At 42.0% G+C, this 25,430-nt stretch overlaps 1 protein-coding gene across 3 annotated transcripts in view; it reads left to right on the forward strand.

The window, feature by feature from the left end:
- Positions 1-3,536: 3,536 nt before the first annotated feature.
- The window catches only part of RBM46 (RNA binding motif protein 46), a 46,308-nt gene continuing 24,414 nt past the window's right edge, over positions 3,537-25,430 (forward strand). For 2 of the 3 annotated variants that reach the window (XM_034770791.1, XM_034770789.1), the window contains exons 1-5: positions 3,537-3,597; positions 4,417-4,586; positions 6,927-7,088; positions 19,656-20,123; positions 21,179-21,961. In XM_034770791.1, coding sequence (XP_034626682.1) covers positions 4,559-4,586; positions 6,927-7,088; positions 19,656-20,123; positions 21,179-21,961 — 1,441 coding nt within the window. In that variant the 5' untranslated portion in view covers positions 3,537-3,597; positions 4,417-4,558. Of the gene's footprint in view, positions 3,598-4,404; positions 4,587-6,926; positions 7,089-19,655; positions 20,124-21,178; positions 21,962-25,430 lie in introns of those variants that run through there. The other variant, XM_034770790.1, reaches the window with a different exon arrangement.

The raw sequence follows: 25,430 nt of genomic DNA on the forward strand, positions 1-25,430 counted from the left end.
GCTCTAAGAACAGGTAATCACATCAAAAGAGGAAGAAAGTGCTATAAAATGTTTTCTTCTGACTCCTTCAATAGTATCAGAATTCCATAGCTCATAATGAAAACAATCCACTCTTTTAAAGAAGCAAACTGTACAAGAGTAAATGGCACTCTTGAAGAAGAAAGACCCTTGAGGCAGTATAACTTTACATAGGGGGATTCCACTAAACAGGCGTTTGCAGCTACCTGATGAAATGGAAACTAAATTAAAATGTATTGATGGACTGAACTGAATGCTTTTTCTAGACTGTTTACTATAATTAGATTTACAATTACATAGATTACATTTTAGGTCTAGGTTCTGTAGAGACCTTTGTCTAAACTTCAAAGGATGTCTGCTTCCTTTTAAAGTATTTGCCCTACCTTCACATCAAACTTGTCAGAGTGCAGAAATGCTACATACCAGCTTTTCCAGCTCCAGGACATAGTAAAATTTACTCTGACAAAAAACCTTATTTTTCTATAAAAATGTATTATAACTGTAATAACAGTCTACTCTATGGAAAATATGTGATGAGACTTGCTGACATTCCAAACAAACAAAACAGAACAAAATTATGTACTATAGTTAGTTGAAACAGCTGGCAAAGAAAAGAAAAGCAACCGTCACACTTGATATTAAGTAGTAAGATGAATGGGAAAGATATTTTCAAACATACCCAAGGGAATAAATAGAATGATCTATGCCATGTTCTATCCTTGTTCTACATGACTCAGATCAGTGAGAGTTGTGAACAGATCTGCCACATTCATATAGTAATTTAGGGCCCACTGATATCGATGGGTGCAGGATATAGCACCTAGGCAAACGGCACATTTTACTTAGATTCCAAGTACATTTTTAGCTAGAACTTATGCCAAATGTATTTTGTAAAGAGCAAGTAACTCTATTGTAAAATGCCCCCTTTACACATCTTTATTTAAGTCTTTGCTTATCAAGACTAAAAAGATTAAAACATAGCTGTACTTAAGTCCGGATTCAGCAAAGCACTTAAGCATAGCATTAAGTGTTTTGCTGACTAATGATGATTTCCTGAATCAGGGTCTTGTTCTCCTGTCCTCTAAATAGTAGTGTATCAAAACCAGCAGAGTTAAACCTGGTACTAGTTTGGTGGTCTCAGTTCACTTCCAGTGGACAGGTGTCTATGTCGAAAAACAGTCATCACAGCTGATATTGTCACTCTTGTTGGCAGTTTTAGTAGAGATGGGCATGAAGATTTAATTACCCTTCTGCTTATATCACTTGTTCTTTGAAGCTTGACTACTGACAAACACTTGAGTGGAGCAAGGGCAGCAGCTTCTCTTTTAAAGACCTACTCCCAACAAGTGTTACCTAAGAGAAGGAAGGAGGAGAGGCAATTGAAGAAGGAAGAGCCAGAGAAGAAGGTAAAAGGAAGGAGACAGAGGGGAAGGAAAGGAGACGGAACTCACTTCTCATGCACATACTGCTGTTTATTTGATAAACTTACACAAGTGCATAGAAGATTTAAATTAACTAGATTTAAAATTGTTTAATAAAAATGTGTTTTAGTAATCTTCTTGATGAAGAGGTTGTATAGTTCTGACATCCGTGTTTACTGCAAAATAATGACATAGGTTTGGAACACTTTCAGCCAATTAGATTTTCCCTTTCATTTAAGCCATTTTATAAAACAAAAGGAAGTCTGACCATAAATTTGTGCAATCTATTGGCTACTGTGGATAGAAATTAGATAATATTCATTTACTATTTAAAGGAATATTATTCAGTTTCTGTACACTCAATGGCAGACAGCAATACTTCGGAAGTGTCTGGTACAGCCCCAGACAATGAGACCTCACGTGCATGGAATCCAGATTAAACACTCCAATTTTTTTTTAAAGTATAGAAAAGAAATATACCTAGCATACTGTAAAATAGCAATAACTAAAATGGAATTTCTTATTGGGTAGTGACTGATCTCAGGCAGTGGAAAGCCTGAATTGCTGCCAAAATACACTGGCTTGTTAACATTACATACACTCAATTCCCTCATGTTAGAGATGTCATGACTCATTTGGATGAGGTGAAAATGATTGTAGGCACCTACACTAAAAAATGTGGTGCCCCTCCATGAAAAGTGATATCACGGGTATACTATTAAGCTTTTACTGTTAAAAGTATTAAATGTCAAACATATCATTAAAGCATTATTCTATAAATAACAATAATGGAACAAACCATCTCTTTTGAAAAAAAATTAATAAACTGATTAGCTGAATTGTCTACCATGACATATCAGAAATTACTTAGAAATTGGCACTCATTTAAAATTAGACTAAAAATACTGAAGCATGTTACTATAGTGACTAGAGTTATAATTTCTCTGATTCACTGGAATATGAAATTAAGCATTTAAATATTAAAGTTGGGGAACTTCTTTAATGAGTTAAAAGTTGTATGTTTTTTCTTTAATGAGCTCATTGCTGTGCAGTCCGGGTGCAATACGTACACAATACTTTGATAACAGCAAATTAAAATGCCCACAACCAACAAACTTTACAGACTTCTGGTGCAGCTGATGGATGCCCATCAAATGTATATGACATGGGTATGGTTCTGCAGCCATGCTCTGACCCCTGAGGAATTTTGTTGGGGTTCTGAGTGTTGTGTAAAAAATATGTGGCCTCCAATTGCCACAACATTGCTGTGGCATTTAAGAGATGCCTAGCTCCATTATTTAATTTAATGGAGAGATAAAATAATTTTAAATTTCTCTTACTATGTACCTATTTTGTAATTGTGGTGGTTATTAACTGGTATCAATGGGTTTGTATAAAACTGAATTTTTTTGTGAATGTTTCTGCAATTTTGTTTCAGGTAACTTTGCACCTGCTATATGTGCTACCTTTTTGCAGGGCTGTTTAAGATTGGACTTTCAAATCAAAACAGGTGAAAACATATCTTAGTCTTTACATTTTCACTCAGCAATGGTGTGACTTTCAGAAAAGCTCAACATTCCTCAGACACTCCATCGTGCCCCACCCCCGCTTTTTTGCAATACGTTAGTAAAACTGAAATCACACTAAGCGGAGCAAAAATCGCGAATTGCGGAGGTTTTCCCTCAGTTTGGCTGTATTTGCAGGAGCAGAGGGAACAGTGGATTTGCAGCCCTAGGGATGAACACGCTGTACCCTAGCAGGCTGGGATTCACATGGAACAGTGGGACTCCAACATTGCTATAAGCTTTGTCAGCATCAGGGTAAGAAGCCCTCCCAAGCCCACTTCACACCCCCACCCTTCTCCTTCAACGCCGCACTCACATGGTAGCACCTCTCTCATTGGTTCCTTCATACCCTCCTTTTAATTGGTCGCACACCCTCCCTCAACCTCCAAGGGTTTTTAAAAGCTTTCCCCGCCCTACTCGACTCTCGACACGTTCTGATTGGTCGCTGGCGCCCGTCAATTTTGTCAGGTGCCCACTCGGACGGCTGCTGATTGGTGCCGCTGGGGCGTCAGACAGTGCCACGCGCCGAAGAGTGGGAAAGTCGGTCGTCGTGGTGGCGCCGAATACCACGCGCGTGAGAAGGGCGGTGGCAGGTGAGGCGCTCGCGCTGCCATTGCCCCTTCCCCAGTCCCGGGAGTCGCCGTTGGCGGTAAGGGTCTCCCGGGAGGGGGGCTGTTCAACGTTCTGTGTAACGGTTCCACCTCGGCGGGTGGGGCCGGGTATCTTCAGCCTGAAGTCTCTGCCGCGCCGCTGGGATGGGCGGCGGCTGACAGGCCAGCGCGGGTGCGGCCCCAGAAGCCCCGTGGGGGGAAGCGGGTGGGGGGCTCTGGACACAGGCGCTGACTTTCTCATTTCCCCGGGGTTCTCGATTCCCGCTCGGCTCCAGACCCCGCCCCCAACCACCCCTTCCCCTAAGGCTCCACCTCTACCCTGCCTCTTCCTGCCCTGCCCTTTCCCTCCCCTCCCTTCCAGTGTCTCCTGCCCGCCGCCGAACAACTGATCCGTGGTGGGTGGGAGGGAGAAGCTGATAGGCGGGGCTTTCCCGTGGGTGCTGGGCACCCACTATACTTTTTCCGTGAGTGCTCCAGCTCCAGAGCACCCTCAGATTTGACGCCTCTGGCTCTGGATGAAAAAGCGCCTCTGTGACTCTTGTTTCAGTGACTCCAAGGCAGCACCAAGAGACCCAGGGAGCCTCTCCCCTGCCACCCTTCTCTTCCTGGGACCTACTCCCACGCCACCTCTGCCCCACACCCAGGCCTTTGTCCGCCTCCCCTGTCCCTTTCTCACAGCCTCCAGCGCTGTGTACAGCCACCCCAATCCCACAGCTCCCTGTGCCCTGCAAGCCAGCCCCTCCCCCTGCATCAAATATAACATGTCCTTTCCCTGCTACCTAGGTCTTGATGTTTCCACAGATATTCCCACCCCCTTCCTGCCAGCTTGATTGGACTGGATGCAGCAGAGGCAAATCCATTTGTCCCGTGTGGTGTCCTATCAACAGTGAGACGTGTGTCTGCCAAGTCGGGGTCTGCTGAGTGACTGCTGTTCCTTCTGGGCATGCGTGGCCTGCATGCTGCCAACCACGGTAAAAGTAACCCAGGCTATGTCTACGCTTAAACAGCTACAGCTCCTCAGTGCAGTCACTTGCCAGTTCTACAGTGGGGTTTTCCCTTTGTTGTAAATAAGCTACCTCCCTGGGAGGTGGTTCGGTGGCTAAATTGATGGAAGAATTCTTTGGTAAACCTGGCACTGTCCACACTGGGGGTTAGGCTGGCATAAATGTGTCAGGGGTGTGGACCCCTAAAGACAGAGCTATGCTAATGTAAATTTTCAGCATAGATCAGCCCTAACAGCTAGTGTGGCAAGCTGCAGTTGTGCCACACTCACCACTATCATCATCACTATCCAGGAATTACCAGGCAGAATTATTCCACTTTCTTTTCCCTCATGCCCGACTTAATCTCCATTTTAATGCAAAAGAATGGCAAAGAGGGTGGGGTGAGCAATAATAAATAGTAATAAAATAATAACTAAAGACATTTTAATTCATTGGTCTATTTATGTGTGATATGTATTTAAGTTCTTATGTTCAAATAGCAGCCTTCTTTCTATGGATACTTTTTTCAAACACTTATACCTCCAGATGTGTATGTTAATTTCAATGAACAAAGGCAAAATAGCTTACCTGACTGTGTAGGTGTTAGCCTAACATGTGCCCATGCACCATGCAATGTTTTGCTGCTTGAAAAATGTATACATACAAGGTTTCCAAGTGGTGGCTGCTTTGGAAATCAGGCCCTTAATGTTAGTGGGTTTTGAAGTAATTCTCTTTCAATTATTTTTTATTTTTATTTAAAGAAAATACTGTTCCTAGAAAATTTTTTCATACAAAATGCTTTTCCTAAAATTTTGAGGGATAATAAATATTCATCTAATTAACTTAATCTATCTAATAGCTCTGTATGAGGAGTAGGACATTTGCATAGAAAAATGATTTTCTTTTGACTTTCGTTTGTTAGTATTTTAAGATTGTATATTAAGCATGTACGCATTTTGTTTTTTATGTTTGTTCACTTGTGCAAGCACAGTGTCTGTCCCTGCTTCAGAACTGGTTTGCTCATTTTAAACATTGCTGACATTAAAATTATAGTAGTGAAATTAGCAAACTTAGTTTGTTAATAGAAATTTAAAAAAATCATTTGAGTGTTTTTAAAATTGATTGTTAAATTCAAGTTGAACTTTTCTTTAAAGACCAGTTGGAATTGAGCATGTTTTAAATATTATGGGGAAACTCTGAAGTATTCTAGTTTAAATCCTTCTAAACTGAGTTAAGGTTGTACTATGACATGCTGACTTGAAATATTTATGATGATAGAATTACTAACCCCACTTTTTTCAAATTTTTTAAAAGTCTTGTTGAGAGCTACAAAATAGGCTATGTTTGAAGAAAGTGAGTGGTAATTAATGTTCAGAAGCAGCAAAATGCATCCTGAGGTTTAACAGAGGCTGTCCTGATTCCAGTTTGACCTTGCCTCACTGTTGCCTCTTACACTGCACCCTCTGGCCCTCTTACAAGTTTCCAGGCCCCTGAAACACCACCTAGTTGTGAACTAGGTCGCTTTTAATGAAGAATATAAGTAAGGCTGTTTGCAATCCAGGATGGTATTACTAAAAAGATAAGGGTCCTTATTTCATGGGGATTTGTGGGGATTTGTAAATGGAGCAAGGGCCTGAAAGCTGTTCTCTGAGGGATAGGAAACTCCCAAACAGTAGCAGGAAGCTCAGCCTGTCAGGAACTACATGCTGCCCCATGGAAGAGCTGCAGTGAATAGATCTCTGCAGACATCTGGCTCTGCATCGTGGCAGGAGTCCTGACTCCAGGAAAGGTACTGAGCTGAGAACCCTGCTGGAGGGCAATGATGGACCCAAGTGGGAATGGATAAACTGATACTTGACTCTAAGATCCTGGGGTGAAGTCTTACTTATATTTTCATTGGGTTTTAGGTTGTTAAACTAGACCCCTCAGAAGGGGCATTGTTCCCTACATAAAGCTTTGGTGAACTTATTAATGACACTAAAGGAAACTGGCAGAAAGCGCTGCACTTGGCCACCATGTGACACTCCATTGGCGAGTAAACCACATAAAACAGAACTTTCAGGCTATATCCTACAGATTATTAATGCTTATGTGTACTGTATTCTCATGTGTAATTTTATTGTAATAAATGAGACCATATTTGCAAGAAAATATATAGATGATAACTTGCTAGTTTAGAACAAAAAAGCTTACTCCTGCAAGGGAAGAATTTCATGAGGTAAAGTTGAAATAACTTATGCTGTTACTTTTCTGGCTTTTAGTAGCTATTGTATGTGGATAAGTTTAGAATTCTGTATTATGAAATTTTATCTTAATGTTTTGTTGAAGATATTGCAAATATGCATGACGAAAGTACAGATGTAACAAATGGATGTGGCAAAATCCGAACTGGTACTCAGAATGAGGCTGCCTTACTAGCTTTGATGGAAAAGACTGGCTACAGCATGGTTCAAGAAAATGGACAAAGAAAATTTGGTGGTCCTCCACCAGGTGAGCATTTGTTTGAAATTATAAAAATACCAGGCCAAGTTCTGCCTTTACTTTTTTCCCAGTTAAACCATTGAAATTGACATTTAGCAAAGAAAACAGGGAATTGAGAATACATCATAAGTGTTAAGGGCTTTCCCTTTGCCCCTCCCTTGGTCCTTGTCATGCAGACAGAAAGCAGAAGTCCTGAAGTCTGAAGTGCAGGCAATGCAATGTTTATTGGGGTTAATCAAGCAAGCATATCCATAGTTCTGGATGCCACAGAGCCTTCCATGTCCCCTTTTTCCCCACCTCCTTCTTCTTGGCAGGCTTGATTATACCTGTAGTGCATGCCCCTGGTCCCATCCCTTACAATTTATGGTCATGTTCTGTTTTGGAGGGTCACGAGTCTGGGGACTTCGGTACCACCCCTTTTATCCCCATGGGAGGGGTAAGGAGTGAGGCTATGTATTGGCCAGGGTCACCTTTTCTCTGGATTTTTAGTTTCTCTTATGCCTCCCCTCCCCTGCCCCATCCCCTCTTGCCCTTCCCGACTGATTTCTTGACCTTGCCTTGAGATAGGAGTCGAGGCAGTCTTCAAGTGTACACTCGTATATTAAGCTCCCACCATACCCAGCAACGCTTAAACTCTCTTCCTTATCTCTACTCATTGTGCTATAAACGCCATCTGGTTAGGCAGAAGCAACACACGGTGTGTTTGTTCTTTGTTCACATATTAGTAAGGATATAAAAATATCAAAAATCAAACCCAAAATTCTATCCCAAGCTAAGAGACAGGCCTATATACTAACACATATGTGCAGTGAAACTAAGGTGACCTGGAAAAAGATACCTTAACTTGTATAACTTCTTGAATTTAATGCTTCATTTCCCAATTTAACATATCATTAATGGAGTTATTTATTTTAGAATGTTCCTCTTTTTGTTCTAAGGGTGGGCGGGGGGATCCATGTTTAGTTTAAGAATGGTGGCAGGGCAGGGCTGTGGAGGTTTGGACTTAATAACTAGGGCTGTCAAGCGATTAAAAAAATTAATTGCGCTATTAAAAAAATTCATCGTGATTAATTGCACTGTTAAAAATAATAGAATACCATTTATTTAAATATTTTTGGTTATTTTCCACTTTTTCAAATATATTGCTTTCAGTTATAACACAGAATACTAAGCATACAATGCTCACTTTATATTTATTTTTGATTACAAATATTTGCACTGTAAAAAACAAGATATAGTATTTTTCAATTCACATAATACAAGTACTGTAATGCAATCTCTTTATCATGGAAGTTGAACTTACAAATGTAGAGTTATGTACAAAAAATAACTGCATTCAAAAATAAAACAATGTAAAACTTCAGAGTCTACAAGTCCACTCAGTCCTACTTCTAAATTTAAATTAGTATTCTATTGCTTAACAGCACAATTTAAACTGCGATTAATCACAGTTAATTTTTTGAGTTAATCCTATGAGTTATCTGTGATTATTCTACAGTCCTATTAATAAGTATTTCTTCACTTAAGAATGCACTTAAAATTCTGTGCATGCACAACATGGTCAACTTTAAACAGATATGATTTTAATTTTGAATCAATTTTCCTCAAATTTTATTTTTTTAAGTCACCATGAGATTTACAGGCAAATTTTGAACTATTTCACACTTTTAAAGTTATATGAATAAAGAATTTCTGATTGGAATAAGTAGGGAAACTGCAGTTTTTCTTACTTGGATAATTCAAAACCAGCTCAATGAATTTTGCTCAGACTTGAAGAAAAAATGTTTTTATGCTGAATAATATAATTGAATATTAAGCACAAATGATTTTATTGATAAAATTACAGACAATAGTGGAAACTGCATTTATGCTCTATAGCAGTTGCAGGTCACTTTTGAAAGTCTCAGTGGCTTTGGGCTTAACTGCACTGCAGTGTTAGTTTAAGTTATCGACCCATGAGTTAACGCCTGTTGAGTTAGCTGAGCCTGAGTGAGAGCAGCAAAACGTCATTTGAGCAGCATAGCCTGTATGTATTAGCAGTGCAGAGTAGCTGAGGCACTTACTTTTAAAGGCACTGTGATGTTGAGCTGAGTAACGCCTAATACCTTTAAAAATCTGGACCCAAGATGCTATAGTATTACTAGTTCAAGCATCAGCAGCACTTGGCCTTCAACTGCCCCCCACCTTCCCCATAGGTGAGCTAGCTCGAGTTTAAACCACCACTTGAGTTGGAGACTTGTGTGCGTAAGATTTGGGTTAGGAACAACATTAAAGTTGTATCTCGAGCTAATGCTGCTGTTCTTCCTCTTATTATGGCCCAATCTGGAAACCAGAAAAGACAGACAAGAGCAGGGTGATTCCATACCCCCACTGTTAGAGCACTTCCTGGGATATGGGAGACTCAAGTTCAAGTTCCTGCACCAAACTGAGCAGAGTGGGGATTTGAAAACAGGTCTCCCACCTCCCAGGTGAGTGCCCTAACCACTATGCTCTTGGCTATAATGGGGTGGGGGGGTATTGCTCTCACTTTTTCTTTCTCTGGTATTTTGTGAGAAATGGCTTACCTGGCTTAGGCACCTAACTCCAGGAGAGGGTTCACAGCTGTGAATCCTTAGCACTGATATTGCCTAATTAGCTTTTGATGAACAGGACTTAAGCCATGCCCTTCTCCTCAGCATTTCCTACTATCTTAGTGGCTTGCCACTCAGTATGCTGGCATCCGTGAATCTTTTACAGGTGCCTGACTCTTCCCTTGCATTGTATAGGGAGCCATGGGGCCTAACTTTGGGTTGAGGATTCTCCTGGATGGCAGTTGTGGCAATGCTGAGTGAAGCAATAGGTTCCTTCATGGATCTAGGCCTTAGAAGCTTGTTTCAGAAACCAAATTACAAATGTATTCCAGAGGTGAAGGGAAGGGGGGCGGTCAAGGGGCAATAGCCCACCCACTTTCCACCACAGGCCTGGTCCCCTTCTCAGTGTCTCTCCCTTCCCCCCCGCCAGGCCAGAAGCTGGAGCTTGGCCTGAGTAAGAATAGCCTGGGGAGCATGGGAAGCTGTGGGGAGCCATGGACCCTCCACCTGCCCAGGGTGGGAGAGCCCCGAGAGCACCCCCCGGTCTGTGTCCCTGTCCCCTGGACCTCCCGGCCAAGGCACATGGAGGGTCCGTGGCTTCCCACAGCTGTCCAGGAGGCTCTTACCATGGCCTGGCTGTGGCTCTTTGGCCCCCGAAGCCCTGCCCCCAGTCAGGCTGGAAGCCAGAACTGGGTCAGGGTAAGAGCTGCGTAGGCAGCTGTGGGGAGCTGCAGACCTTCCATCTGCCCTGGGTGGGGAGACAGGCTGGGAACTGCTCTCGTGGGGGGAGCCCCCACCCCTGGCAGGTGGAGGGGTCTGGGCTCCCTAGCCTGGCTTCTGGTTTGGCCGGGGACCAGGGCCTCAGGGGAAGAGGTTGGGCAGGGGTGGGATCATGGAATGGGTGGGGCCTTGTGCCCCCCCCCCCACACTTTTCGGTAGAATATGTCACCCCTGATGTATTCTTAAATACAATAAGCATAATTCAACAGAACAAAGGCTATGTTTTATAATTAAGAGATGTTAAGTATAGTCTGTCAAACAATGTGTATAGTACCATTGTTCCCAAACTTCTTAGTACAGCAACTCCCTTACAGATACTGTACAATTTGGTGGCTCCCCACAACTAAATACCATTTTATTTTTTAAATTTTTTTTTACTGTCTCAGGACACTAACTTCAAGAGGGACCACTAGTTTGGTTGGTTTGGGACCTTTATTTAACTATTCAGTTGGTTTAATTATGTAATGTGATCTAAACCAGATTTTTAAAACAATAATTTGAAAATTATGAATTTTTGACATGTTTGGACACAACTGAAGATTTTAATGAGAAGAATGGTCCTATTTCGAACTGCATGGTTGCACAGTGTTTTCCAGATTTAAATGATTTATGTGTTTAGTTTTCACAAATCATAGGTAAAAACCTAGACTCAAAGATAACTGGGAGCAGCACTTCCATGGATTCATCACTGAGTTCTTTGTACTGTCCATTAACAGAAATCCAGAATTCCTGGATTTTTATATTTGAAATATGTGATCTTCTACATGTGATCACTTGACAATGTGATACTTAAGGTTGGTATGGAGTCATGTGTTACCGAGAATCTGTTTTTAATCCAATCAGTAACAAAATTAATGTTCAAATCTATGGTTACGTCTTCACTTACTGGAGGGTCCGGCGGCAGGCAATTGATGTTCTGGGATCGATTTATCGCGTCTGGTTAAGATGCGATAAATCGATCCCGGATCGATCCCGGAAGTGCTTGCCGTCGACGCCGGTACTCCAGCTCGCCGAGAGGAGTACGCGGCATCGACGGGGGAGCCTTCCTGCCGCGTCTGGACCCGCGGTAAGTTCGGACTAAGGTATTTCGAATTCAGCTACATTATTAACGTAGCTGAATTTGCGTACCTTAGTCTGAAGTGGGGGCTTAGTGGGGACCAGGCCTATGAAATATTCATCAAAATAAGAATACAACTCAGACAAATGAGTCAATATTTGGTCTGTAGTGGCATTTTGATTACTTTCACTCTGTTCTGTTAAAAAGTGTGATAACCCTGGAAACATCTTGGTAACTCCCTTTTCAATGTGACATTTCCAAAGACAAAGTTGCTTCATGAATTGCCTAGTTTCCTTTCATATCTAGTACATTTGCTTTCCTCCTTGAAATATTAGGTTCAGTGCATTCAGTAGATCAAATATTTCCACTAGGTAAGCTAATATATTTAAGAAGTCAGCATTACACATGTAATCTGCGAGGTTTGTTTTCCCAAGAAGGAAAATTCTGATTTTTTTTTTTTTTTTTTGGTCACTCAATTCAAAGACCTGTTGTAATACTTCCCCATGTGACTTCTCTGTGAAACAAGTGGAGTGTGGTCAGAGCCCATCTGTTTGCACAGCATAATAAAATGTGTGTTTGCTGCTTGGAATTAACAAATTTGGTAACTGTTGAGGGCCTCACATACTTCACATTGCAGCTTCTTAAATGTCAAAGCTTGGAGGTGAATCATGTAGTGAGTCCAAATTGTTGCTGGTGCCACTTTCTCATTCTGCAGGCCTGCTCTTCTATCCGTCATGGCTGCTGCCCCATCAGTGCACAGCCTCCCGCACAGTCCATTCAAAACTTTCATCCACTATGAATTTATTGAGGATCTTGTTCTTAACTTGTTCTGTCCGCTGGTCCTGGATGTTTTCTGCAAGATCCATCAGCATGTTGATGGATTGTGGTATTTTTAACATAGGAATGTTTTTCAGTGTTATGGTTTCTTGTCTCCCAATCATAATTCTGTGTATGTCTATTGCTGGTAGAAGGGTCTTGTTTATGTTTTTCAGTTTGCATGGTTACAACATAAGATGCTTCTAAGGCTTTTTGAGGAACGATTGCTTATTTAGACATTTACTCTTTTGCCTCCTTAGTTCTCCTTATTTCCGAAGGAAAAAGTCACAGCTCTGATTTACAAATTCTAGGTGTTTGCTTTCTAAATGTTGCTGTAGTTTCCCTGGCCTTGTACTTTCATTTACTAATGCCTGAAAACAAATGATACATTGTGGCTGTGGACTTTCCAAAGTAGTATCCAGACCTGAAAACCCAAACATAATGTAACTATCACCATATTGTCTATTTTCTTCCTTTTCTGTTTAACTTTATTAAAATTGTCTTTAGTTGAATGTTTGCTTACATGTACGCTTAGCACTTGGTAAAAATTGTTCCATTATAAAAATAAAACTCACCTGTCTCTGCCTCAGCCCCCTACCCGCTAATGCAGTGGTGCTGCTGTTACTGGCACTGGGAGCCTTTCTGTGCACTTTGCTTCAGCAGAGATTTCTGATGAATATTTCCCCCAGCAAAAAGTCTTTGCTGAGGGCCCCCTGCAGGAGTGGAGGGCATGGAGATGCTTCCAGTCACAGTATCAGCAGCAGCAGGACAAGACCCCAGTGATTTCTAAGCTTAGTTTAATAGTCTCTTACTTAGGGGAAAACCCAAAATGGGCATGTCTGCTAAAAAAGAAAAAAATTTCTCATACGCTTGTGGCTCTCCCATGGATTTCCCCCCCCCCCCCTCCCCCCCGTGATTCTCCAAGGGAGCCGTGGGTCACAGTTTTTGAGGCTCTGGTGTAGCACATACAAATTTTGCTAACGTCTGGAAAAAAAAATACCGACTCTGACCATGCTGGAAATACACCATTCTCCAAAACAGCATCAGCAGTATGTCAAATGACAAAAAATGCGGAGGACAACATAGCCTAACTGCATTTGGCAAAATGATGTGCTGCTTTCAGTCTCTGACTATGGTATGTATTTTGCATTAATTCTTTGACATGTAAGATTAGACTGACCAGTGAAGGTGCTGACAGATACTGCTAGCAGTATAGTTTGGCTTTGCTGATTTTTTTTTTTTTTTTAAATGCAACTTTAACCCCTTGGCATTAACAGGTCTAAAGTTGCAACCATTAAGTGCCAAATGCACTTTGCATAAACACTGAGTATTTGGTAAACCCAGCTAAACTAATTTTGAATAGCTGTGGAAGAATGATTCAGTGTGTATATATAACTTGAATTTTTTTGCAATATTGAGTGTATTGAAAAAGGCAATTAGATCAGTTCACTCTCTTAAAAGAGAAGAGATGGGAACATGAGTTTTATTTAGGACTTAATTGGTTGGGTAGATTGAGAGTAACAATAAAAAAATCAAGTCACATTAACAAAGGATCCATTATTGTTTAACTTTATGATTTCCTGACAATACAAAGCATGCACATGTATCTGCCCCTTTTTGTGAAGATTGAAATCTGTATTGCCTCCTCTGTCCCCAAATCAGGCATCTATCTGCACGTAGGAAAGGGCCCTGCTTGGGGGCAAGTCGTAGCAGTGTTAGATTGCCAGTTGTGTTAGCTGCCTTGTCCTGTGATCAGTCCTCTGAGGAGAAGTCTTACATGTTAATAAATGTTAATAAGGCTTAAGGCTTTAAGTGGTGCACTTCCATGCTATGTAAGTTTGGGGACAATGAAGTGTTATGTAGACCCTGGTGATGTGGCTCCAAATGGATGCTGATAACCCTGGTGGATTCCCTATGTACTGTGCAGTTCTTGGGTAATCCAGCAGGCAAATCAGATCATTCTGTTTGGAGGCTAACCTCACCCAGCCAATCTGGTAGAGTTTTCATCTCTGCTGTTGCATCTCTGGGACTTTTCTGGAGATGAGGATTACCTGGTCCACTAAATGTTACATTTGTACACATTTAATCACTATAACATTATTTACAAAAGTTATTGTAATGTGTCTTAATTATTGATAAGCTTTCATGTAAAATTTAGGCAAATTCTTACTCGCCTTCTGGAGGCTCACAAGCCTGCCTCTTTCTTATTTTCCCCTGTTTTATTTCTTTCCTCTTTCTCCTGTCTCTCCATGCTGCCTGTCATCTCATAATCCTCAAATCTGCTCTTTGTTTTACATGTAGATGCAATTTAGTTTTCAAAGCTTTTTTCTTCATTCATTCTAAGTTGTGGAAGAGCGTGCAAAGACGAAGGATATGTTACAAGGGGATGTTGATCACTATTCAAATTGGTCTGCAAAATTCATCCTATAACTTTTAAAACATCTGATATTTTGTATGCAGTGGTGAAAGATAACGTTATATCAGATCTGCGGTGATACCAGATAATCAGGGCATGTGAAGACTTAGCTTGTCTAAAGGAGAGAGACATGGATTTGATGAGTACTTTCAGACACCAACTAAGGATTTGTCTGGTTTCTCCCTTCAGTGTTAGGAAAGACTGTTCTTCAGTCTGGGGCACTATTGATTCAGATTCTTTTGTTCTGAGAGTGACTGAAATGAAGAACAGTTGAATCAGAATGGTTATTCCATTCAATTTGAAATAACTGATATATAGAAACTAGTATGAATACTTACAGCTATTAGTGTAAAGATCCTAGTGCGCACACAGTGGTACTAATATGCTATGGATTTGAATCACTGTATGATTTTTAGTTGCATATTCAAAATTTGACATGGGACAGGATACAATTTTTTAATATTTTCCAAAGGAAAATTCACCTATACTCTTCAAACGTTCTCAAATTTTAAATATAAGGCACCTGTTAGCATAAATAAACTTCGACGTAAAGTGTATATGAAACTTAATTTGGCATCTGCTTGTGAAACTGGAGAATTATGGTATGAGCTAAGTGGGTACAATTTTCTTGCGGTTTTTGAATATGAGAGAAAACAGTAGACTGCAAATTATTAAATATGCAAAGGATGCAGAATTTTGTTATGTCAGCAAAGTGAAAAATATGCCATATGTTCATGTTTTGGCAAGGACAAGTCTTTTGTTCTGTTTCATACTGCGAGCAAGATATGGAATAGCACAGCCTGAGGGCCTACAAACATATTACCTGACATAGCACAGTCAGATCAGCATAATGTTCACAGGGTTGAGCAACAGGAGTCATTTTAGAAAATAATGAAGCATATCCTCTTCTCAGAACTTCAATTGAAATATTGAATAATTGGAGAATGTGCCATAGGGATGTGCATTAATTTTGCAGCACAAATTGGAGAGGAGAATTTTGCAATTGTTTTGGAACTTTACATCAAGAGATGGAAGAGAATTCTCCCTGTGGCTTCTGGGGATGGGATGGGCTCACAGTCTACTTCAGTAGCGAAAATCTATTCTGGCAGCTCAAATTAAGGTTGTAGCCAGTCTCCCCCATTAGGTAGAAAAGGAAAGGAGAACAAAAATGTGTGGGATTTTTGGGAGGTGGGGTGGGGAAAGAGAAGTAGCTCCAGGAGAACCAGGAACCTGAAAAACAGAAAGGGGGGGAGTGGAAGAGGTATGGAGAAGCAACTTTTACGGGTTAGGCTATGAAATATGAGTTTCTTTCACTCCCAGTACAGTTAACCACTATTATATTAAATGCATAGCTGAAATGTAAAAATCTAATCCAAACTTAGGCCTTGTCTGTACTATGTAGTTTTGCTGACAAAATAGGGGAGGTGTACACACAACAATGCTCCCCCTACCGATTTAACTCATGCTACGCTGAAATAATAAATCCATCTCAACGAGTGGCATAGAGCTTTTGGCGACAAAATTAGTGATACTGTGTCACTGTAGACACAGGGAAACATAAGCAAGCGCACAGTGGCCTCAAGGAGGCCTTGCACAATAGCTATCATTGCAGTTTCTACTCAGCTGCTCTGCAGCCAGATATAAATGTGCATGCTCCCTTCCCTCCTTCCCCCCAAAGCCTTGGGAATTTTTGAAATTCCACTTACAGTTTACTTGGTGTGGACAGCTCACATCACATCTTCCTAGCTGACCATGCTGGCTTTCTGCAGCAAACAGCTCCCGTGTGGAGTACACCCCAGTTGTTGGGTCTGGGGGGAGAGGAGGCTGTACAGTCGCAGCTCTGATCCAGCCAGAGGAACTTTGACGCCTACCAGCAGCTTGCTCATGGCATGGATGAGGAGGGGTATGAAAGGGAGACACAGCAGTGCTGTGATAAGATAAAGGAGTTGAGGCAGGTGTACCAGAAGACTCCCTCTACAGCCCATAGAGATGTGCATTCCTTGTCCTCCCCAAATTCTCCCCCACCCCCACATTTCTCTCATGTACGGCGATGGGCTGGGAACCTCTTGCACTCCACCTCTAGGCACATGTTCCATAAAGACAGGTGGATTTACATACAGCTGTGAGATCCTCACTTCAGTGAGTGTTACTCACTGTCATGTCCGTTGTAAGAAATGTTAATCTGTGTATTGCTGTTTCATAAAAACTGGGTCTTACAAAGTCAGTGATTCTTTATTTGTGACCTACACAGGGTGGTTGCAACATAAGTTCAAATATTGTGGCAATCACCATGTTTGCAGATAATTAATGCTCAGGTAGGAATCATTACATGGATCATTCAAGAGGGTAAGTAAACAATGCCTGGCTCAGTTCATTACAGAAAGACACATTACAGGGGCTCATTGTCAAAATGCTGCTTCAAAGCCTCCCTGATTTGAATTGCCCCCTACTGAGCCCCTCTCATAGCCCTGGTGTCTTGCTGCTCCAAATCAGCTGCCAGGTGATCCATTGCAACGCTCCACCCCTGGGGAAATTTTTCCTCGTTAGCTTCACAAATGTTACGAAGAGCACAGCACGTTGCTATCACCATGGGAATATTTTCCTCACTGAGGTCTAACCTGCCAAAAAGATAGTGCTAGAAACCCTTTAATCTGTCAAAAGCACATTCTACCATCACTATGCACCTGCTGAGCCTGTTGGTGCAGTGCTGCTTGCTGCTGTCAAGGCTTCCAGTCTATGGCTTCATGAACTACAGGTGTAAGGGGTAAGTTGAGTTTCCCAGGATCACTATGGGCATTTCCACATCCCTTGTTGGAACCTTCTGGTCTGGAAAGAAAGTTCCTGCATGCAGCTTTCTATACAGGCCAGCATCATGCACCTTTTCTAAGCAGCCTGTATTGATGTTAGTGAAACAACACCAGCGATTTACCAGTGCCTGCAATACCATAGAGAAGTAGCGCTTTTTGTTGATGTACTCTATCACAAGATGGTCTGGAGCCAAAATTGGAATACATGAGCTATCAATTGCCCTGCCAAGGTTAGGGAATCCTATTGCCATAAAGCTATCTGATATTTCCTGCACATTGCCCAGAGTCACAGTTCTTCATAACAGGAGGCCATTAATAGCCTTGCACACGGGCATCACGACAACCCCTATGGTGGCCTTCCCAAGTCCAAACCGATTCGTGATTGGGTGGTAGCAATCTGGAATTACCAGCTTCCACACAGCGATTGCTATTGCTCTTCCACCATTAGGGCAGCTCTCATTTTGGTGTCTTTGCGCTGCAGGGCAGGGCTGAGCTCTGCACACACTTCAAAGGAGATGGCTTTGAGCGTACAAAAGTTCTGCAGCCATTGTGTGTCATTGTATACCTGCATCACAACTTGATCCCACCACTTGGTGCTTGTTTCTCAAGCTCAGTAGCAATGGTCCACCAAGTGCAGCTGCTCCATGAATGCCAATGTCAGCCTTGAATTGTTTCTTTCCATAGCACACAGCAGGGCAGGCAGCATGAATTTCTGTTCATTCATAACACTTATCACAAGACTGGCCCTAGCACAGCGATGAGTGCAAAGCTTACAGGGGCAGTTGAAAAACAGCATGAAATGCAGTTGGAAGCCCTTGGAATTATGGGATGGAGAAAACTGCATCATGGGGGGCAGTGATCTTGCATCATGATACACTGTAATCCACTACTAATCCAGAACTCCTAGCAGGAGAAAGTGATTTGCACAATGGGATAATTACCCAGGGTGCACTGCCCTGTCAGCGCTAGAGTACCAACTGCGGATGCACTCCACCGACACAAGGAGTGTTGTGTGAACGTGCACAAGTGATTTAATTGTGATTAAGGCTCCATGTTTGTCACGGAAGTCACTTCTTGCAACCACTGTAACTTACTTCCGGAGCAGTTGGTGTGGCTGTTCCCCGGGTGGCCCTGGGGTCAGCCACACCGGCCACTGCTGGATGGCCCCGCAGCCAGCTGCTGCTTTAGTGGCCCCAGGCAGCTGGCTCCAGGGACTGCCTGAGCAGTGACTGATGTGGCTGGCCCCGAGTACCGCCTGAGCAGCAGTCCTGGGGGCAGTGGGAGCAGCCACAGCTGAGCAACTCCCGGCAGTGATCCCCGGGCGGCCGGGGCAGCTACTGGCCCCATGGGGCTCCCCCAGCCATGGCAGGAGTGGCAGCAGGTGCCCCCCTGGTGCTCTTCGCCTTGGTAGCTAGTGCCACAGGCTCCTCCCCCCCCCAAGGTCTCCCCTCACAATACCCCCACCCCAAGAGTCAATCGGGTATTTATGGTATAAGTCATTGACAGGTCACATTCATTCATAAAAGTGCTCTAGATAATGTTAATATCAATTTGATGCTATTTATAAAGCCAGGTAAGAGAAGCTAAAGTTGTCATTTCATGAAGTATGACACTCTTGCAATTCATAAACACAGCACCAGGAAAAGAGCTAGCTTTTGGATGAACACGTTCTGTATGTTTAAGCAGCATGTATCTGGAAACCTTTGCCATAACTATATCTCAGTTGTAGTCTGGGAAGGATTTGGATCAATTTTATGCAGAGATATGTGTAGTTTGGAAATTTGACACATCGCCCTTACAGTAGAATGTAACTGACTTTTTTTGGACAAAGCATTAGGGATTTACCTTTGAAAATTATTTGTGTAAAATGTATTTCCTCTAATTGCTTTATTGAACTTAGTAAAAGTTCTTAAAAAACAAACAAACCGAAAATGCTGAATGGGGTTGTCTTGTTTTCAGAGCTGTAGGGAATCAAGAAAATATGACATAAATCAATACGATAATAACCTTTGTAACACACTGTACAGTATTATTACATCAGAAATGTGCTTACAAATTCTGAAAAAATATTGTTTGAGACATTGTGGTTATGGCATTCATACTTACTGGTTGCTGGACAATTTTTTTAAGGTTGGGAAGGTCCTCCCCCACCTCGTGGCTGTGAAGTTTTTGTGGGAAAGATTCCTCGTGATATGTATGAAGATGAATTAGTCCCTGTTTTTGAGAGAGCTGGGAAGATTTATGAATTCAGATTGATGATGGAATTTAGTGGCGAGAATCGAGGATATGCCTTTGTGATGTACACAACTAAAGAAGAAGCCCAGCTGGCCATAAGGATCCTTAATAATTATGAAATTCGTCCAGGAAAATTTATTGGTGTCTGTGTAAGCTTAGACAACTGCAGATTATTTATTGGAGCTATTCCAAAAGAGAAAAAGAAAGAAGAAATCTTGGATGAAATGAAGAAAGTAACAGAAGGAGTGGTTGATGTTATTGTTTATCCAAGTGCTACTGATAAAACTAAAAACCGTGGCTTTGCCTTTGTAGAATATGAGTCTCACAGAGCTGCTGCTATGGCTAGAAGAAAACTAATTCCAGGTAAGCTTTTAATTTTAATATTAAATGTGCAATTTATAAATCAAAACATTTAAAATAGATCTGTGCTTACACCACCTTTATCTTACTCAGTTGATTTCAGTGGGACTTGACAAATCCTTAGTTCTCTCCTGGACAGGGATTTTTTTAAATTGTGGGATGAAGATACTGGAATTGGGAAAGGGGGAGAGAGAGAGAGAGAGAGAGAGAGAGCAAGCAAAAGGTTCAGTAGCAAGGGAGAGAGTTGGAAGGAAAAGGAGTGAAGAGATCAGGGGAAGCAGAGTTGGAGAAATGAAAGAAAGGCAAAGAAAATGTGTGAAATCCTGGTCCCATTGAAATGATTGACAGAACTCCTATTGACTTCACCCAAAGTCTTATGTTGGTCACAGACAAGAAGCATTGACTTTTCAAGGCTTAGATAAGCTTCTTTAAAGTAACAGGAGAAATAATAAGGCCAACTCAACACAAATGTAAGGGAAAAAATGGCATGGCACTCAAATTTGAACTTTTTAAAAACATAACATGCTTTATGATCTTCAGTGAATTTGTTTTAATGCATATTGGGGAAATAAATTAACAGGGCTCATTCTAACATCGACACACATTATTTTGTATTTTGTTTCCCTGTCGTTCCCCCATCTCTTCCCCTCCCCCAAATATGACTATTTTAAAAATACATTGCATCATCAACTGGCAAAATTTTTGACTACTTGAAACCACATAGATTTCACAAAAGCAATCATCTTTAGCAAAATTGGCACTGGTTGTGGTTTAAGCAAAAGCAGACTGAGTAATTTTTAAACAGATGAACATTGCTGAAGAATTTTTTGCAAAGTTTTATTTTTCTTATTGACCTCTACTTTCAAGCAATGTTTGTTTAGCGAAGTGAATGCAAATAAAACATTTCATCGTGGCTTGTTTCAAATTTAGTATTATAAATAACATAGTCTTATTCCAGTGTTTTGGTTCCTGGAATGGTTAATGAATATTATTTATCCCTTAGCTTTCTTTTTTCATTATTATACATTTTACTTAAATTTAATACTACTTTGTCCTAGGAACGTTCCAGCTATGGGGACATACTATTCAAGTAGACTGGGCAGACCCAGAGAAAGAAGTTGATGAAGAAACAATGCAGAGGGTTAAAGTGTTGTATGTAAGAAACTTAATGATCTCTACTACAGAGGATGCAATAAAGGCTGAATTTAACAAATTTAAGCCAGGAGCAGTTGAACGTGTAAAGAAACTGAGAGACTATGCTTTTGTTCATTTTTTCAACCGAGAGGATGCAGTTGCAGCTATGTCAATTATGAATGGAAAATGCATTGATGGTGCTAGTATTGAGGTAACACTGGCAAAACCTGTAAACAAAGAAAGCACTTGGAGACAGCATCTTAATGGTCAAATTAGTCCCAATTCTGAAAATATTCTAGTTTTTGCTAACAAGGAAGATGGTCATCAAAAATCGTTAGGAAAACCAGCAAATCTTTCAATTCGTCTTAATGGTCAGCACAGTCCAAGCCCCCCTGAAATTGAAAGGTGTACTTACCCATTTTTTCCAGGGACAAAGCTTACTCCAATTAGCATGTATTCTTTAAAATCCAATCATTTCAGTTCTGCAGTAATGCATTTGGATTATTACTGCAACAAAAATAATTGGGCACCACCGGAATATTATTTATATTCAACAACAAGTCAGGATGGAAAAGTACTCTTGGTATATAAAATAGTTATTCCTACTATTGCAAATGGATCCCAGAGTTATTTTATGCCAGACAAACTCTGCACAACATTAGAAGATGCAAAGGAATTGGCAGCCCAGTTTACATTGCTACATTTAGGTAAGTTTAATAATTATTTTTAATTAGTTCTTAAGAATTGAACCAGAGAAGGTTACTTTAAATTTGTTCTGTGTGTAAATAGCCTACGTCAGGGGTCGGCAACGTTTGGCATGCGGCTCGCCAGGGTAAGCATCCTGGCGGGCTGGGCCAGTTTATTTACCTGCTGATGCGGCAGGTTCGGCCGATCGCGGCCCCCACTGGCTGCGGTTCGCCGTCCTGGGCCAATGGGTGCGGCGGGAAGCCGTGGCCAGCACATCCCTCACCCACTCTGCTTCCCGCCACCCCCATTGGCCCGGGATGGTGAACCGCGGCCAGTGGAGGCCGCGATCGGCCGTACCTGCCGCGTCAGCAGGTAAATAAACTGGCCCGGCCCGCCAAGGTGCTTACCCTGGCGAGCCGCGTGCCAAACGTTGCTGATCCCTGGCCTACGTACTTGCTGCCTGAGGGCCAAGTGCATCATCTTTCCTGTATTCTCAGTTCACCGATCTATAACTTTAGGGTGGTATCACTGTTGCTCGTGATAAATCAGAAGCACAGCAGTAAGGAAATCTTCAATTTCACACTTCCAGGGCCATTTTTCTGCTTTAGTTCCTTCACATGAATGCAGGTTGTAACAATGCATCTCTTATTTTTGATCTTTTCCCTATATCTGTTTTATACTTTTCCCCATTTCGTCTTCTCTTTTGAATTGAGTACAAAGTGGGCTCCAATAGGAGTTTCATCATCAGATGGTATACATTTTGCCCACAGGAATGATTTAAACCAGGGGTCGTCAGCCTTTCAGAAGTGGTGTGCCGAGTCTTCATTTAGTCACTCTAATTTAAGATTTCGCGTGCCAGTAATACATTTAACGTTTTTAGAAGGTCTCTTTCTATAAGTCTATAATATATAACTAAACTATTGTATGTAAAATAAATAAGGTTTTTAAAATGTTTAAGAAGCTTCATTTAAAATTAAATTAAAATGCAGAGCCCCCCCAGACGACTGGCCAGGACCTGGGCAGTGTGAGTGCCACTGAAAATCAGCTTGTGTGCCACGGGTTGCCTACCCCTGACTTAGACCATAAGCTACAGGAGACTTACCAGGAAGAAGAAATAGTTACATGTCAGGAAGAGCTATAGCTGCCTTCAGGAGGGATTGACTTACCTGTCTTGTAGAACCGAGGACTGTGGCAATAGAAAGGTGGCTTTACAACCACCTACCTCGTCCTGGGTCCTGTGCCATTGGCAAGTTGGCTAGACCAAAAGGATAGAGCTCTATCTGAAGCTGAGAATCAGGGTGGATTTGATTTAAATCACTAGTCAGGAAGACTCAATTTAATCATGGATTTCTATATAAAAGTGCATTCTTGTTGGTTGTTATAACCTTAATACATATTCTTCACAACTCAGAGATAGATGTAGGTTTCATTTTTAGAAGGTACACACTATACATGTTTAAAGTGATTTATTCTGAAAACTTTTCAGATTGGTTTTACAGCTATATTAGAAAATGAATGAAGGTTTGGTTATTTCATTTACCAAAGGTAACTGAAGCAGATATTTATGAAGTCATTGAGAGGGGAACTATCTCCAATTCAACAGGTTAATCATTAATATTTGGAGGATTTTCTTGCTGTGCTGTATGAGGAGGAGAACATCACCAGACAGACATTTACATTGTTTTATTTAACTAAAACAACAATATTGTATATTCTGGATTTTTTTCTTCCACAGCAGACATATAATATTTTTAACAAAACATACCATAGAGTAACAACTATATTTTTTGCTCAAACATAAGAATTCAAGAATAGTCCAGAAGGAAGACAGGCAGTCCTTAAGAAAGAAGTATGAAATAAAAAAGTTTACCAACCTGAAGATACTGCATTTTCCTTTCATCATCTTCAACACCGCTTCCTCCTGAGAAGGAACACTTCTCATGACAACAGAGGGTCCTGTGGCACCTTTGAGACTAACAGAAGTACTGGGAGCATAAGCTTTCGTGGGTAAGAACCTCACTTCTTCAGATGCAAGTAATGGAAATCTCCAGAGGCAGGTATAAATCAGTATGCAAGTCATCTGAAGAAGTGAGGTTCTTACCCACGAAAGCTTATGCTCCCAGTACTTCTGTTAGTCTCAAAGGTGCCACAGGACCCTCTGTTGCTTTTTACAGATTCAGACTAACACGGCTACCCCTCTGATACTTGACTTCTCATGACGTTGTTTCATTTAGGCAGTGAGGCCTTGCATTTCTTTGTTGCACTGTTTGCATTTTACTCTCAGGTAGAGGAACTTCATTAAAATATTCCCCAACTGGGTCTCTTTTATGACCTGCTGCCATTATAGGTTTTCCCTTCTAATGAGAGTATGGTATTGTAGATCTCAAATCAATGAAGGCTATACTCAGAAAGACCTCAAGACTTCTGGAATGCGCTGCTCAAACAGTTTTGCTTTTGTTTCTACTGCCTGTCCCTCCCTTCTCACATTTATCTCAAGACTACTTCTCCTTGTCCAGGTCTGTTCTGTCCCCAACGATCTTCTATTCACTGAACTTCTTGAAACTTTGCACTTTTAGAGAGAGGTAAGGGATTGACTCTGTGTACACAAATTTGCAGAGGGACAATAGGGTTTAGATCTGTTATTTCTCACCTCTATATATTATTTATTTATTTTAAAACATTTTTGCTGTTAACAAGCATGTTATCTCTGGAGACGCAAATCCACAGATGGACAATTGCAAAACTAAGCATCTTTCATGGTATCTTCCTGACTGAGCACTGAGTCCAATTGGGTAAATTATTTAGGTTAGTCTTTCTATACAGAAGATTTTTGTAGGGTTACCATATTTCAACAATCAAAAAAGAGGACGGGAGGAGCCCCGCCCTAGCCCCGCCCCCGTCCTGTCCTAGCCCCGCCCCTGCCCCTTCCACTCCCTCCCACTTCCTGCCCCCTCAGAATCCCCAACCCTCCCCCCCACTCCTTGTCCCCTGACTGCCCCCCAGGACTCCACCCCCTCCCTAAGCCTCCCTGCCTCTTGTCCCCTGACTGCCTCCTCCTGAGACCTTCCCCACATCCTAACTGGCCCCCTAGGATCCTACCCCCTACCTGTCCCCTGACTGCCCCAACCCTTATCCACACCCACATCCCCTGACAGCCCCCCCCCAGAACTCCTGACCCATCTAAACCCCTCTGCTCCCTGTCCCCTGACTGCCCCCTCCTGGGACCCCTGCTCCTAACTGCCCTCCAGAACCCCACCCCCTACCTAAGCCTCCCTGTTCCTTATCCCCTAATTGCCCCCTCCTGAGACCCCCCCCCCTGTACTCTGCCCAAAACCTTACACCCCCAACCCCCAGACGGCCCCCCCCGAACTCCCTGACCCATCCAACCCTCCCCCCTGCTCCCTGTCTCTTGACTCCCCCCCCCGCAGAACCTCCCTGCCGCTTCTCTGGCCCCCGGCCCCCTTACTGTGCTGCAGAGCAGCGCGCTCG

This window comes from Trachemys scripta, chromosome 5, assembly GCF_013100865.1.
Source record: "Trachemys scripta elegans isolate TJP31775 chromosome 5, CAS_Tse_1.0, whole genome shotgun sequence".
NCBI classification, from domain to species: domain Eukaryota; kingdom Metazoa; phylum Chordata; order Testudines; family Emydidae; genus Trachemys; species Trachemys scripta.